The sequence below is a fragment of the Mus caroli genome, unplaced genomic scaffold (assembly GCF_978045245.1).
Source record: "Mus caroli unplaced genomic scaffold, Mus_caroli_1 scaffold_13, whole genome shotgun sequence".
Classification (NCBI taxonomy): domain Eukaryota; kingdom Metazoa; phylum Chordata; class Mammalia; order Rodentia; family Muridae; genus Mus; species Mus caroli.
The window spans coordinates 69461711-69478239 of NW_028227268.1; the positions used below are offsets into that span (position 1 = coordinate 69461711).

The 16529-nt window shown below is 43.3% G+C and overlaps 1 protein-coding gene across 5 annotated transcripts in view; it reads right to left on the reverse strand.

Moving 5' to 3' along the window:
* The window catches only part of Kif3a (kinesin family member 3A), a 36820-nt gene continuing 20291 nt past the window's right edge, over positions 1–16529 (reverse strand). For 2 of the 5 annotated variants that reach the window (XM_021177116.3, XM_085830021.1), the window contains exons 10-17: positions 10241–10397; positions 9665–9845; positions 9377–9487; positions 8811–8936; positions 6076–6129; positions 5725–5793; positions 5253–5377; positions 1–3120 (exon numbers count right to left, since the gene is read on the reverse strand). In XM_021177116.3, the coding sequence (XP_021032775.1) occupies positions 3072–3120; positions 5253–5377; positions 5725–5793; positions 6076–6129; positions 8811–8936; positions 9377–9487; positions 9665–9845; positions 10241–10397 (872 nt within the window). In that variant the 3' untranslated portion in view covers positions 1–3071. Of the gene's footprint in view, positions 3121–3155; positions 3651–5252; positions 5378–5724; positions 5794–6075; positions 6130–8810; positions 8937–9376; positions 9488–9664; positions 9846–10240; positions 10398–15039; positions 15112–16529 lie in introns of those variants that run through there. The other 3 variants (XM_029483857.2, XM_085830019.1, XM_085830020.1) reach the window with 3 other exon arrangements.

Consider the following 16529-nt stretch of genomic DNA (forward strand, 5'->3'; position numbering starts at 1 on the left):
AGGCATTTATTTCTCATCTTACTGGGCTGCATGTACACACAGCATTGATATATACAGCTCGGACAAGTACAATTTATACATTAAATACAGCTCAAGTGTGGATTTTCAATTAACACAGCCAACTTTCTGTACAGTTTGTTTCCTGGTCGGTAACAGCATTACAGTAACACTACTCAGGGGTTCACTGATTCTAATTAGTCAATCTGCAGGGTCAGCTCCAAGGCACTAAGAAGAACTATGGGTTCTAGTGTTTTAAGAAAAAGGAAGGCAGAAAACGATTATATATGTTAAGAAGGGGTGGAGAAGCTCGGTGTGGTGATTGGTGCATAAGCGTGATCCCAGCAACTGTTAGATGGAGGTAGGAGGATAAGGAGCTCAAAGGCCAACCTGGGCTACACAGAGGCTTTGTGGCCAGCTTGGACTACATTGGACTCTATTTCAAAATGGGAGAGGGGAGAAACTGGGCAGACTCAGGTGTGTGTAAATGTAAACTCTGCCCATTCCTTAATTCACAGCTCTATAAGGAAAAAAGGTGTTCCTTGTGTTAAGAGTTCAAAGAGAAAAGGGGGATGGGCCACATAAACTTAAAATGGAAATAAAATCGCTGAAACTATAATATTCACTTTAAAACATGCTGCAGATGAAGTAACACTTCCCCCTCTCCTTCCAAACTAACCCTGATGCTCTGGCTGCCAAAACCATAAATTTGAAAATCACCTTTCCCGGAATATAAATGAGACCAGAGGATTCCGGGGCAAACAGCAGCTGCAGAGCCTTCCTTTTAGCCAAGCGTGAAGATCACAGTGGACACTGAGTGGAGAGAGCCTGACTGCCAGGGTATGTAAGTGCAGAGCCAGCCATAACACACTATACATGACTTTTAAATAAATAACTACTACCTTTGAAATCAAAGAAAAAGGGATATGTTATCAATAGCCTATTTATAGATCTGTTCCACTCAGTAAATCTGTACATCTATTTTAAACATTAAGCAAGTTTGTTCTACATCTCTATCCATTCATGGGATTAACACTGAAAATGATTCCATTTGCAGATGAAGACAGAGTCCAGGAGAAGCAGCCACAGCATGGCTGTGGCAGAAGTGGGCTTCCTACCTTCTTCAACAGACCTCCCCACCTGGCGAGAATCGAATTTGGTTTTCAGAAAATGAACAATGTCCACCTGATTAGAGTTTTAACATCAATGCTTTAATAAACATATGGCTTGGTATGATACCATGCACCTGCATTCTCAGCACCTGGGAGGCTGAGGCAGAAGGATCACGATGAGTCCCAGGCCAGCCTGGGCTAACACAGAGACCCTGTCTCAAAAAAACAAGCAAGCAAATAAAATTATTAAGTCAAGATGCTCGGAGAAGTTTCTAAATTGTTAGTTTTACGGAGTTACTTGTGTTACTGTGATAGGCTTTAGCTAGATTTAATTTTTATTAAAATTGTTCATGTTTTAGCTTACTTCACAGCAGATATTCCTTCTAGGCCAACTGAACTGTTAAATGATAGAAACATGGACTTTTAAAATGAAGGCATATAGATTCTTCTAATTACTAACAGGTAAATTTACATCATTGCAAAATTTGACGTCACCAAGATGCTCAGCTCACATGAGCCTTTGCAAGAGACACACACACACACACACACACACACACACACAAACACACACAGAGCTCATCGAGTCACAGCAGGCCACACTCACAATCTTGAAGATGCTGCCGCACGGCCATGCTAACACCAGCACCCTGCACATCCAGGATACTCAGGGCTCTAATTCGTGAGAGCCTAAAACTGACCTGCCATGTTTTCTACGTCTCGCCAGGGCTGCCCCTCTAATCAGCCATCCGCAGCCAAACAGAGCAATGTAGCTGTAAGTCAGTATTTATCCAAACTTGTTAAAATCAGAGCAATTTAATTTATCCTCACTTGGGAAGTCTCAAGACTTTTGCAATCAATAGCTCAGAGTTGACTATAATTTCAATCAATAGCTCAGAGTTGATTGTATAATTTCAAACTCGGGTTTAGGAAGCACATGACCTTCAAAAAATTATATATGTAAACAACAAAACCAAAACTTTCCTATTTATTACAACTTATCCTACTATACAACGAGCATTAACATTTTTGTGTAGAGGAATACCATCTAACTGGATTATTCAATACAAGAAATCCACAAGAGTATTTTTATATATAAAATTTATATATAAAATAAAGAAAATTAAAAGTTTTTTTTTTTACTTTGTTTCATTTTCTGAAAAATGAGACTGGTCTCATTTTTTATAGTTATTTCCATCAAACTTAAAATTCAGACAAGGGAGTGTTTGTAAGTTGTATGTCCAGGGGCTGTTTTAGCATGTGTGTGTGAGCAAGGTAAGTGGCTAATGCTGGCTTCAGGAGAAGTGGGTAGCCAACTTTGTAACAACAATGGCTGAATGTGGAGTCAGAGCTACAGAAGTGGAGGATGCACAGGCGAGCACACATTCAGACTGCATCTTCAGGATGGAAGCCTGCAGAGCTGTCAGATTTTACAGTTTTCCACAGGAGATCAATCAAGGTAGTCATTGCACGCTTAGATGCAGTCAGGATGAGTGTAAAGTTGGACTGCATTTAGACAGGCCAGGCAGGTACAGAATCAAGCCACTGCTTAGCTGGGCAGCCGAGACTGGCACAGGACACAGGACAAGGTGATCTGCTATATGCTGTGTGCAATCAAGACAGACTTGGTTCTAGTCTGAGAGTCTGCTTGTCCAGAGCCACAGCAGTTGAGTACATAGCTAAGACACGCACATTCACGTACAACAACGGTGCCCTTACTTCCTGCAGAGCAGTGTGACAGACACAGTGCGCCATGCCCAACGACCATGAGCTGCGGCGCACTTACATGTTACAGAAACTTAAAGAGTCTAAAAGGTATTAGGAAAATTGCTATTTCCAGTCTCTCTCCATGCTTTACAGCTTCCATTAGTGAACCATACAGTTGTCCTCGTGTCTTAATTAAGGAGTTCTCTCCAGGCATGAGACAGCACTCTTTTTATTATTGTAACTTTAATTCTGTAACATTTACTGAAGTAAAGAATCAATTACGGTCTCAGGCTTTGCAGAACGCTTTCTGTTAAGAGAAGAAAAAAGTGCAAGGTGAGTGATTCTTCCTAAGAGACTGAACTGTCAACAGTTTCTGTGGCTAGGGTCCATGAATGGACCAACACTGCCCATGACTGACCATGGCAAAGTTTGACTGCTACCCATTTTTTCAGAGTAGGTCACCGAGAGCAAGCACAAGAACATGCACTGCGTTCCAGAGTGGTGAGGAGCTGAGCTGAGCAGGGCAGACAAGGTGCAGTAGTCAGGAGGCAGCTAAACTTATCAGGGTGCCCCTTGGTCATCTCCTCCAAGGATGCTAATGGTACAGTCAGCCTCAGAGAAGCAGGAAAAAAAGTCACATTTCCCAGATGCAGAGCCTACAGGAGTATCTCATGGGCCTTCTTTGTTGCTGTCCAGCACAATCAACTGCCTGCCTCTCGTGAAGCACTGCATCTTTCTCATTTCTTAGGAAAACTATAGCATTGTTTTTCTCCAGGCCTCGATTCTGTTACAGAGTTGAGTCTGCATCGTATGTTGGCCCACAAGTATTTTCTTTACCTTAAGTTAAACAAGAGGCATATATTTTACAGCGGTGCATTACAAAAAGTGTATCAAAACAGCTTGGCAAATTATTTAAGATCTATACAGTTTTAGAAATGTAGCTGAGTACCCTGGATCCTCTTTTCAAAGACAATAGTCCTGTAATAATGGGGCCTCTGTCCCCAAACTAACAAGGGACAGAACCACCCTCCCAGCTTGCTCCACTGGCCTCCTCTGCCTGTCTCTCTGGGAGGCCAGCCAACTGTCTCATTCTTCTCATTCTGATTTGCCCTGTTTCACTTGCTCAGAGAAAAGCATCTAACAGCAGAATGGGGCGGTGCTCAAGGGCGTTTGTTACCACTCTTCCAGAGACCTGAGCTCACATCCCAACACCCACATGGTGGCTCTCAACCAACCATTCCACGGAATCTGACTTCTGGTATACATATAAACATGCAGGAAAAACATGCGTATATAGATAAAATAATATTTATATATTCTTAAGGACTCCATGTGTAGACTCAGTTGGCATATAAACATTTTTAATCATCCACATGTGCTAAAGTGCAAAGATCCTGTGTATTTAACATGCAGCTGACTCCTTTAAGCCATCGTTTAATGATTCCAGGGGTTTTTAGTATTACATTTAAAGTCTACGTAATACCAATTAACCACCCTACCTGTAAAACAAAAGTCTTGTAACTGGCTCAAATTAGCTCAATATAGGAACACAAGGAGCATTAGCCCAAAGCCAGGTTTCCCACTGTGCTTATGTGACGAAGCACATACTACACAACATCAAAACTGGTGCTAGAGTCACACACACGTTTTGTGAGATCTAGGAAATCAGTGTCCTTGGGCAATGTCTACCATCAGAAACACTGACCAGCTAAAGACAATCTTTTGAGAGTCAAACTAGGCAAATTAATTAGCATTTAAGTAGGAGAATCAACATTCAAATTACGACCTTGAACAAGAGAGTAGGTGGAGGGTAACCCACAGTAGAGTGCCATTCCTTTTTCGGTTTGGTTTGAGACAGGCTCTTACTACGCAAGCCTGGCTGTCTTGAAATGTGCTAAGCAGATGAGGCTGGCCTGGAACCCAGATCTTCAGGCCTGTCTCCCAAGTCCTGGGTTAAAGGTGTCTGCCACCACAACTGTCCTAGAGTACAATTCTTTATCTTTATTTCGCTTATCAAATTGTAACTGCAGCCCGATAGGTGGAACAGTAATATGAACTAACCAGTACCCCCAGAGCTCGTGTCTCCAGCTGCATATGTAGCAGAAGATGGCCTAGTCGGCCATCACTGGGAAGAGAGGCCCATTGGTCTTGCAAATTTTATATGCCCCAGTACAGGGGAACACTAAGGCCAAGATGTGGGAATGGGTGGGTAGGGGAGCAGGGCGGGGAGGGGGGGTGGGTATAGGGGACTTTCGGGATAGCATTTGAAATGTAAGTGAAGAAAATACCTAATAAAAAGTTGGAAAAAGAAAAAAATTGTAACTGCATAAAGAACATAATTGCAAACTATGTGCCACTTTAACTAAAGTTTGACTGCCTTTGAGTGTAGCTAAATCTACCATCTCAACGCTGTCACCTCAGGACACTGGCTATGCTCACCTTCGCCCAGTCTTTGGTCTTGCTTTCCCCTTGGAGGTCCGTGGCCTTTCTAACTTCATCAGAGACTGGCGCAGACTCTCCTCTGTATAGGCGAGGTACACGTGGGAAAGGTCGACTTCAAACGGCTACAAGAAACACATGTAAGGCAAGTTAAACCAGATTGGGGGAAGATTTAAACATGTCGGACACTAGGCAGAAGAACCGCTAAAGACAAAACCAAATAACCTTAAAGGTGTCTTCTATGCCAGTATGTAAACTGTACTCAAAGCTCAGGAATTAGAGGTGAAAAGTGGTGAAGAGGGCGCAGCAGAGTTGTCAGCAGGCCATGCTCGTGGAAGGAGAGGAAAGGTGACTTTGGAGTGCTGGAGAGCAGGCCTGTTCTAGCAGCCCCACCCAAGAGCCTCTACACACAAACCAGAGTCATGCAGTGCCCCCAGCCTATAAAGGCAGAGGCGGTGTTTAAGTCTCTTACGTCTCTCTCCTTCTTGTCAGGGACTGGAGTTTGTTTCCTCATGTTATTTCCTGTGTAGGCCACACATTTCTTAAAAAAACAAGAGAGACACATCTGAATTAATCCTGTGACCTGGGAAGGGTGATATGAGACACCCTGATGGCTCAATAGTAATTATGATGCTTACCCTGGAGCCCCAAGAAGCCCCAGGCCTAACCTCCTTCCACAAACGCTCTCCACATTGCTGTGAATCAGAAAGATATTCTATCCAGTGCACTGAGCTCCATCTGCTCTGTCCTGCACCCGCCTCCTCCCACAGCAGCCAGCACCCTCTCCACGATGTAAAGTCACCACGTGAGAAGGAATACTCACTAGCTGCCATTCTCCTATGTCTTCATTCCAGTGGACGTAGTTTTCAATCATTTCCTTCAGAAAGAGTACAATCCTACTTTTAGTTAACAGTTAAGGTACTGAAAAATATTGATAGACCCATGTGTATAAAAACCACATGGCTATGTGTGACATCTTCCTATACCTATGACTGCATCTTGCTCATAAAAATCCCTTTACTTCCTCATGCCTTTAAAGGACTTGCGTTTATCACTACTGCATAATGGACATGATGGGTAGGGACATGTCATGGTGCTTAGGTGGACATCAGAGAACTCCTCTGTGGAGTCAGTGCTCTCTTTTTATACCTTTAACAGAGTTTCGGGCCTTGAACACAGGCCACCAAGTTTATATAATGAGCTTCTACCTGCTGAACCATCTCACTGGCCCATTAGACCCACACTTTCAGTGTTAAGTGAAAAAAAGTTGTTTGTAAACATTCTGTACTGCATTTTTGGTTTGGTTTTGAGACCGAGGGTTTCTCTGAGTAAGAGCCCAAGCTATCCTGGTATTCATCCTGGAGACCAGGATGGCCTGGAACTCAGAGATCCACCTACACCTGCCTCCTGAGTGCTGGCATTAAAGGTGTGTACTATCGCTGCCCAGCCCGCATCAAGCATTTAAAAAATATATACTCCTTGGGCTGGAGAGCTGGCTTACTGATTAAGAGCAATTGTTCTTGCAGAGATTCAGTTCCCAGCACCTACATGGTGGCTCACAACTCTAATTCCAGGAGCAGCTGACACCTCATCTCTGTGGGCACTGTCACTAGTCATGAACACAGTACACATATAGGGAAACATCCATATACATAAAATAAAAATAAATTTAAGTACACACACATACACACACGCACTTCTTAGGAACACATGCACATACTATTCCACTACATAAAAACAAAAAGTTAAAGTTGGGATCCCAGGAGTCAGAAGGACAGAAAGGAGGGGCTGGAAGAGACAAAGAAACAGAAAGTCTGGGAAGCCATCTGGCTAAGAGCAGGTTACAGTCTAGATTTCAGCTCTGATTTTGGGTAATGAGTTAATGGAACTAGGGCATCCTCAAGTGTCCCAGAAACCCAGGACTCATTCTGGACACTCAGAGTCAAAGGGGAAAATTCCAGACAAATTTCTCATAGCTACACTGAGATTCACAACACTAAAAACAAAAACAAAACAAACCACACATTAAAGTGTATTGAGATATGCTAGAAGGTGGGCTGGAGAGATGGCTCTGGGGCTAAGAGTGCCCACTGCTCTTGCAGACAGCTGGTGCTCCTAGCACCCACATCCAGCAGCTCACAACCTCCTGGAACTCCAGTTTTAAGGGACCCAATACTCTTTCCTAGACTCTACACACAAACCCACATTCTCAAATAAACACAAACTAAAAACAAAATACAATTTTTGCTAAGGAAAAAATAAGAATTTTAAAGTTATGTTGATGATAACAATTACTACATGTTTGAAAATGATTTTTGATGATGTCTGGTTGTTCAGGGAAGTAATAAATTTAGTGTTATTTAACTGCATACATACAGATGACTAGAATGGGCAATTTCACGTTCTGTCTATTTACACAGAGAAAGAGAGAAGAGAGGAGAGACAGAAGAGAATGGAGAGAGAGAGGAGAGAGTAGAGAAAGGAGAGGAGAGAGAGTAGAGAGAGGAAGAGGAGAGAGAGGAGAGAGGGGAGAGGAGAGGGAAGGGGAGAGGAGAGGGGAGGGGGAGAGGAGAGGGGAGGAGAGGGGAGAGGGGAGAGGAGAGAGGCGGTGGGCGGAGCACACCCATCAAGGAGCCGACAACAGCACATTCCGGTTACTTTTTTTTATGTGAAAGTTATTTATGCATGGATTCTGTGTATTTGATTGTGTCTGTGAACTCCATGCCTGCCTGATGCCTGTGGAGGACAGAGGAGGGTGCTGGATATCCTGGGACTGGAATTATAGATGGTTGGTTATGAGGAGCTGGGAATTAAACCTGGGTCCTCTGGAAGAGCAACCACTGGCCCACCCACCTCTCAAGCTTCCTCTCTACTTTCTGATAAAGCATTAAAGAACTGGTAGGTCTGTCACCTCCTTAAGCATGCAGTACATGAACCAAGGTCTTTCCAATAGGCTGACACATTCTTAGATACTCAAAAAGAGAATTACATTCCACAGAAAATTAACATCTTTTATGTTGGCTAGTTTTACCAACTTGACACACACTAGAGTTATCTGTAAGAAAGGAATCTCAGTTGAAAAAAATGCCTCCATAAGAACCAGCTGCAGGGCATTTTCTTAATTAGTGATTGATGGGGGAGGGTTCGGCCCATGTGGGCAGTGCCCTACCTGGACAGGGGGTCCTGGGTTCTGTAAGAAATCAGGCTGATCAAGGCATGAGGAGCAAGCTAGTAAGCAGCACCCCTCCATGACCTCTGCATCAGGTCCTGTGTCCAGGTTCCTGCCTTGCTTGAGTTCCTGCCCCGACTCCCTTTAATGATAAACAGTAATATGGAAGAGTAAGCCTAATCAATGCTTTTCTCCCCGAGTTGCTTTGGTCGTGGTGTTCGATCATAGCAACAGTAACCCTAACAAGACACTTTTATATGGCGGCGGCATTAGTTCAGGCAAACTGTACAGAGGAGAGTTGGAATGTAAACACTTAACATCTTAGTGACAATGGCTTTCTCTCTAGCCTTCACCAGTGACCTCATGTCTGGATCAGAGTCGTCCCTCACCTGGTAATCCTGAGGTATGAAGTTATCAATGATGAGCATCTGAAGACGGAGCTCCCGGCTGAGCTGCCGAATGTTCTCCAGGAGGCCTTCGATCTCCCTTTGATGCTCCTGCTGGAGATCAGCCATCTAGCAGAGAACCCACGACAGTGTAAAGTAAACAGACTTGAAGCACAACGCACCTAGCCCAGGACACTAGTCTATGACGCCCAATAAAAACTGGCCCAGTTCAGACAGACTGACACCATCATTGACACCATCACTGGCTATTTCAGGTCACTTATCTGGGGGAGGGGGGATGTAGGGAAGCTTAATAAGTAAAATTTAAAATACACAGGAAGAAGTGTTTTTAGTGCTTTAAAACTGTAAGCACACAAAGCCAGGGTGGGGTGGCACATGCCTTTAGTCCCAACAGAGGCAGATGGAACTCTGAGTTCAAGGCCAGCTTAGTCTACAAAATGAGTTCCAGAACAGCCAAAGCTACACAGAAAAACAACAAAACCCATACAAAACTGCAGGCACACATTAAGACTCTAAACTGCATTATGAGCAATTTTTAAGACATCAACCTCTGACTTTGCAGCCATCAGCATGGTCCAGACTTTCTTTAATTTCTTGGTCTTTCCTTGTGCCTCCTCTTGCAGACTGGTATATTTTTCCTCGATGTCCAAGCGTTCTTGCTATGATAAAAACAGGCTAACTTCAGAATAATTTCCTTAAGTCACAAACTCAATGTAACAAGCGATCTAGACATTTGGCAACTATTGACTTCGAAATGATCCGTAGTCTGCTTTCCGCTTCGTTTGGGATTTTGGGCAAGGAGAGCATGCTGCACACACCACACTGGACATGGCTACCTCCTTTTCCTCCAGCTCTTTCCGAAGCTGCTCAGCTCGTCTCCTCCGCTCCTCCAGCTCCATGTTGGACTCCTCCAGAAGCTTCTCTTGCTCCTCGGCTTTGGCCAGCAGGTCCACGCCGCCGACAATGACCTTCTTTTCCAAAGCAGACAGCTTTTCCAGCAAAGACTGATGCTCTTGTCTGTAAGGAAAAGAGCATCCCAAAGTCTTGTCATCTGCTGTTCTAATCTCACTGCCCCAACTTAAGTGGGACTGAAGGTGCATGTGTAGAGAAACTCAGTCATAGAATCTCTCTCCAAACCATGCCACTACATGGCATTAACTCATCGCCTAAGGCATGATTCTCATTGGCCAATATTTTCTCCTACACAGAGAATAAATGATCAGAAAGATCCAAGTCTTAGAAATAGATCATACTCAGTGGACCCATCCACCCCAAAATAGCTATGCTGGAGATGAAAATCAAGCTCTTGGTTGCTTTTTAATTGGTCGATCTTCCTGATACACAATCCTATGAAGAACACTTGAGCCCGCAGTCATGAGGCCACCCCCCCAACCCCCCGCCACCACACTCACTGGGCTTTCAGAAGGTCCTTCTCCCGTCTCTCTAGTTCAGCTCTAGCCTTGTTTCTTTCTTCTTCTTCCATGTCAAGTTTGGTTTCCAGTGCTTTTCTCTCCTCATCAATTTTCGCTTGCATTTCCACCATCTTATCTGGGGAAACTTTCTTTTTACCTATTTGAGTCATGTAATTGCAGCAGTCACTAAAAGCAGTCGGTGCTTCAGACATAAGACTCAGCTTAGTATAGCCATGCCTACGCCCAGTCATCAACAGAGAATGTTAAACTTCCACTTCTACTTAGTAGTTCCTAGGATTTTTAATTCACTAATAAACCCAAACTGTTACCCAACTGTGTAGTGATATGTAAAGGAGAAAACAAAGAGGTACAAAACAGATGAGCAGAAAACAGGGAAAGAAAATTAACAGGAAAGCCAAATAAAAAGCAAAGCCTGTGAGCCCCCAAATAGCACACAGAAGCTAAACAGGGAAATGACTCTTCAGTCACTGTCACGCTCGATCTGTAAGCTACTTATTTAAGGCAGACGTGTCACACTGGAAAGCTGCCCTGATAACTCATAAATGGGCCACCAAAGTAACTTACTATGTCAAACTAGATCCTCAAAGTCCCTAACTCATATTAACCATGCCAAGTATAACGTCAGCAGAAGTGCTACGAGCTAATAAGGCTAAAAAGCAGCTTCCAACTGACAGCAACGGCCTAATGTGTGCAGACAGATGCAGCTTGCTCACACGAAGTTCACCAGTGAACCTCAAAGTCATGAAGTTATATGAAAAAAAAAAATAACAAAGAGAAAACAAGCGCTACCTCAGTGGTTCTGAAACTGAGCAAATGACAATTCATCTGTGGTTGATGCAAGTTCTTAGAATTGTGTTCCTTCAGAACAACAAGCATTTCAGAGAACTGTCAGGCCTGAGGCTCTCCTGAAAGCTTGTCATTCTCTACTTCCTTCCCAAGGGACAAGGACAGAGGATTATAAACTAATACCTCTACCCCAAATCCAGCCCCTCCTGCTGAGAAGGAAAAGGAACCCAAAACCAATGGCGAGGAGACTACAGATCTAAGCAGACTCTTGCAGGAGTCGTGAAAGGCGGGATCATGCATAGGCTTTTTCAACTCTTACAACAAAATCACATTAGGAATTCAAGAGTTGAGCGGCATCGTTCCTTCTTCAGAACCAAAGACTAAAGCAAAATCTAAGCACAAAACCAAAGAGGAGCTCAGAGCTGGGACCCAGGCGGCTGGCGTGGTGTGATTCACTGCACTCTGGGCCCGAGGTGGCCTGGGCCTAATGGCACAGCCATCTACTTTGAACCTTCAGAATTATGCTGTACAGAATAGTTTTCACAAACAATTGAATTCTTACTCCCAATGAACTCCGTGAAAAGACTTCCTATCAGCAATAATTTATTAAAACTTTGAGAAGAAAAGTCTAAGCTCGGGTTTACAGGAAGTACATACACCTTAGAACATGTAACTTCCATCTCAGGGTTACAAACATTTAGAGAAAAATGGTAAATGCGTTAAAACAAAAACAGTGTGTGTGGAAGGCCTGGGTACTAAGAGCAGAGATGAGGTGTGCAGGTCAATATGGAAATGTAATTTTGGACTCATAGTGTTTTGTTTTGCTAATAGTTATAAACAGCTCCAAAAAACCCATTAGGAGGCAGTAATACAAAACAGGGTTGCATAGGAAGATGTATAAATGCTGTCTGTTGCTGAGGTGATTGTCTTACACAGTGATCCCTCCAAACCCATGCTTTAGATGCAAGCGTCTCACCGTGCTCAAGAGGGTTTCATGAAGACACTGAGCACACAGCTAGGATCAGTTCAAAGGTCCACACATTCAAGTCCCATGTGGCTCTAGCCAGAATCACTGTGACAAGTCACATTATTTTTTTCAAGTAATACTTTAAGCTAAATGTGACTGTGTAAAAATTTGGTGACCAAGAGTAACTTTTACATAGATCTTTAAGGAATAAATTTGTATCCTGTGCTCCCCTAGATATAAGCCTTAGCTTCCAATAGCCTGCTCTTCACTGGGGGATGCTGTGAGGACCCTGAAGTGGTCTGCCTTCTGTGCCCTCAATGGGTTCTTTGACCCCTCCAATGGCATAAGAGTCTACATATGCTTCTGAAGAGATTTTTTTTTTAAAAGGAGATGGGGGCGTAGCTCAGTGCTTGGTCACCATGTGCAAAGCCCTGGGCTCTTTCCCGGGACCACACGCACAGTTTCACCAACCAAATTAATAAAGAAACAAAACAAAACAGCAACCACAAAACCTCCAGAGGGTTTGGAAAAACCCAACCTCAGAAACTTTTCTAGTTTTCACTAATAAAATCTAGCACAAAAAGTTTAAGTAAATAAATCTAAAAAGGCACGTTGTGAGTGAGTATAAAAAGTATTTAGCTAAGTCAAAGAAAAGTAGTGAACCTTCCAGTGCCCTGTCTGCCAGGGGCCACCAAAGTGAAGGTGACCTGATGGGGTGGGCATGGGTAGAGCTGCAGGAAGTGACAACTCGACTAATGTCACATGTGTCACAAGCACCCATGGTGTAGGCAATAAAAACTGACTCTTGGCCTTCAAAAGAGGAGGAAAATGCCTGGTTGTCAAATCAGGTACAAGCGCATTTTCAAAAATTGACTTAATAGATCTTTAAGGATTTAGGGGAGAAGGCTTTTAAAATAGCTAAAATGGAATTGTTTTAAAAAGACAGATACTTACCTTGTAAAAATTATTAAAATAAAAAAAGTCAAGTACTTAAATAAAAGGTCTTGAGAAAATGAGTGAGCGCACCAGGTGAAGTGCCAGCCAATCACACCAACCTGCTTGGTCTTGCAAAGCAGCGGTAAGGTAAGCGAGCCGCAGACAGGAAGCGCGTGCACAGAGATGGGGAGGGAAGAGAGGAAAACATTATTTCCTTTGTAAAACAGAGAAAACGTGTAACAGCACTCATTTAGCACGAGCACAGACATGAATCAAATAATCAAAACTGAAACAGAGCCGACAGAAAAAAGAAAGCATGTTCGGTAAGGCAAGCACCAATGCTAGACTCAGTTCACCCTGTGGTTCCCGCGCAATCTCAGGTGCCCACAGCGCCCCCTGCAGGTGGTACCACTCAGAGCATGTGCTTATGCTGATGGGTAACAGACATGGAATTGGGAACCTGCTAAGACCTGGAAAATAGCTAGAAGGGCAAATGAAGTCAATTTTTAAAATTAGTAAATTAAAAGTAGCAAAGCTCTCATTGTCCATTTCCAAAATTTCCCAATTCAATGTTTTTTTTTCCTATATAAAAACCCATTACAGGTGTCCCCCATTTAAAGAAAATCTACCAGGTAGACCTGAAGCAAAAAAATAATTTACAGTAGTTTATACTGATCATGTGACTAACAAAAGGATTAATGAATTTTAAAGGCATTCAGTTCATAATATTTTATTTTCCAACTTGATTTGTAAGCAGCTCTAGTTACGTAAAATGAAGTGCACCTGTATAGTAGCAACCTCCCATTCTGCCTATGGTAGATTGTTCTGGGTACTTAAATAATGACTAGAGAAGAAAATGACAACTGATGATTCAAGCAAGGGACATTGAGCGGCCATTTGCATTTTTTAATGGGAGGGGACGCACACACAGTTAACACAGCACCCACATGCTGGGACAATCATCTCTCCACTCCCCAACACATCCATGTTACAACAACAGAAAGTAAGTGTTCAGTATGCAAACAGCAATGAAAGCTTCTTGAATTGGAAAGAAAAGGTCTTGAATTGAATAAGGTACAGCTCATTTCACAACCCACTTTCATGTAGCTACTCTCTAAGAATGCTAAGTTTTAGAACAGAAAATTGGAGAACAATGCTTCCTGCTCAGATACTTTTCTCTCACTTCACAGTTTAGATACAAAACTGTGCCTCTATGTGCTGTCTGAACAATGCCGTGCATTCTGTGAGTTATCGGGGAGGTCAGCTGTTCTGGTGACTTGTTTCTACAGTGTCACAGACAGTGTCTTCAGATTCTTGATCTATTCCCTAGTAAAGCTGAAAGCAACGGTTTCTGCCATGTCTGGAGCAGTAAGGATACAGATAATGCTTTAAGAGACAGCAAGCTGCGAGCCAGCTGGGGAAGCAAGCATGGCTTCCATTTCCTTCTGAAAGTAGAAATAGACAAAGGTAAATAGCGCTTTTCAACTTAATGGTTTATAATAAAATCTCAGTCTGAAGTAAGTCTGGACCGAGTTTATGAACTCTGAGTGACTGAGTTTCTAATCACATCTCACAGAGTCTTAAAAAGGAGACCTGGTACCGTAGCAGGGGAAGCATCTGGTTGGGATGAAGCACCACTCAGTCTTCTCTCTCTGCCTTGGGCTTCACACATTGCTTTATCTGGAGCACGTATGGCTTGTTACAGTGTGTGCTGCTGCACCAACAAACTTTAATTTGTGCTTGTAGAGATTCAAGATTTGTTGTTTGTGTTTCTTACACCGACCAGAATTTAAAATGTATGAGGCATAAGAAAGAATCCTGTGAATTATTCTTTCACACAGCTTACTAGCTCTCTTACATTATCTAAGTGGCAAAAGCATGACTCTCTCTCCCACTGTCTCAAACATAGGCTCTGGCCTATGTTTCACAGTTCACTGATGCCATGGCAGGGTGGGGATCACATGCTTGTTCTACTGGGAGCCCAACATGGACCAGTCATGACAGGGAGTGGGGCAGCATCTCCCAAATGAAGCCCATGAGTGATGGAGAAGCCAGAGCTCTGTTAGAGAAGGTGAGGGCCGCCACTCACGAGGCAAGAACTCATCCAGGGGCTTCTCTATGACAGAACATGTGGAGTCTGAGCTACTGCTGCTGCTACTGCCTGGAAGACAAAGAAACGAGCCCACGGCAACCAGAGGGAGGAACAAGGTTGAACAAGTACACAGAGAAAACCTGAGTTCTGCAGGAGGAACTCAGAGGACACTGAAGCTTTGCATTCAAGCGCGACTCACTCCAGCTTGAAACTAGGTAGTTCCGCCACTGAACTCTCGCCACAAAGCCATGCATTTCTTTAAAGATCTGCAGCAGTGGCAAACCCCACTACTCATCTAAAACATAATTATTCAGAGGGTTGAAATGACAGGAAAGTCACTCGGTGACAGGCAAATCTATCTAAGCTGCTAAGAAGGAGAAACTGCTTTAAACCACAGAGTCACACAATTCACACTATAAAAATAAGCTGTTCTTCATCATAGACAACATTGTCTCCAATTCCCCACCTCCCCTCAAGACATCAGCTTTACTTCCTGAGGTTTAAAGCTTCGGAGTATAACTGACGAGGCTCACTGGAAAATGTGAAGCTTCTCAGGACATGGTACTTTAAGATAGCTTTTTGTTTGTTTGTTTGTTTTTTTGTTTTTCGAGACAGGGTTTCTCTGTGTAGCCCTGGCTGTCCTGGAACTCACTTTGTAGACCAGGCTGGCCTCAAACTCAGAAATCCGCCTGCCTCTGCCTCCCAAGTGCTGGGACTAAAGGTGTGCGCTACCACACTCAGCAAGATAGCTTTTTTTAAAAAAATTTTTATCTATCTATCTATCTATCTATCTATCTATCTATCTATCTATCTATCTATCTAATGTGCACTGGTTTGAGGAGGTCAAACCCCCTGGAACTGGAGTTTATTCAGACAGTTGGGAGCTGCCGCGTGGGTTGCTAAGAGTTGCTAAGCTCTTAACTGCTGAGCCATCTCATCAGCCCCTACTTTAAAATATCCTAACGTATTAAACAGTGGCACTTTTTTTCTACATAAAACTCACTTTTAATAAGTCTATTATCTGCTTTCAGGTCAGAAAACTAACTAGCTATGAAAGTCAGAGACAGCTGACAGTTTTTGCAAAAGGCCCAACAGCCAGGCCACATGCTTTAGTGTGAAAGAGCCAGAGACCACAAGTAAACAAATGAGCATGGCTGCTTTCAAACACTTTATTTACAAATGCAGGTTCCACATGTATCTGCCCAGCATGCTGCAGTCTGCCAACTCCTGCCCTACAATGGTGCTTTTTCCGTGAAGGTTCTGATTGTACAGAATCGTCAGTTTTGACTTAGGGTTCCCCATCAAGCAGTAAGGGGTCTGTTTTCAACAAGAAACTATTTGGTTAACTATGAATGTGCACAGGCTCAGTAGCTGAGGAGAGGTCTGAGTGTGAAATGAGGCAGGGACATCCTTTTCTACGCCCTGACTGCAGCCTCCTCAGCACCACAGGCTTAAAGGGTAAGAATGACCCATGCATAGTTCACAAA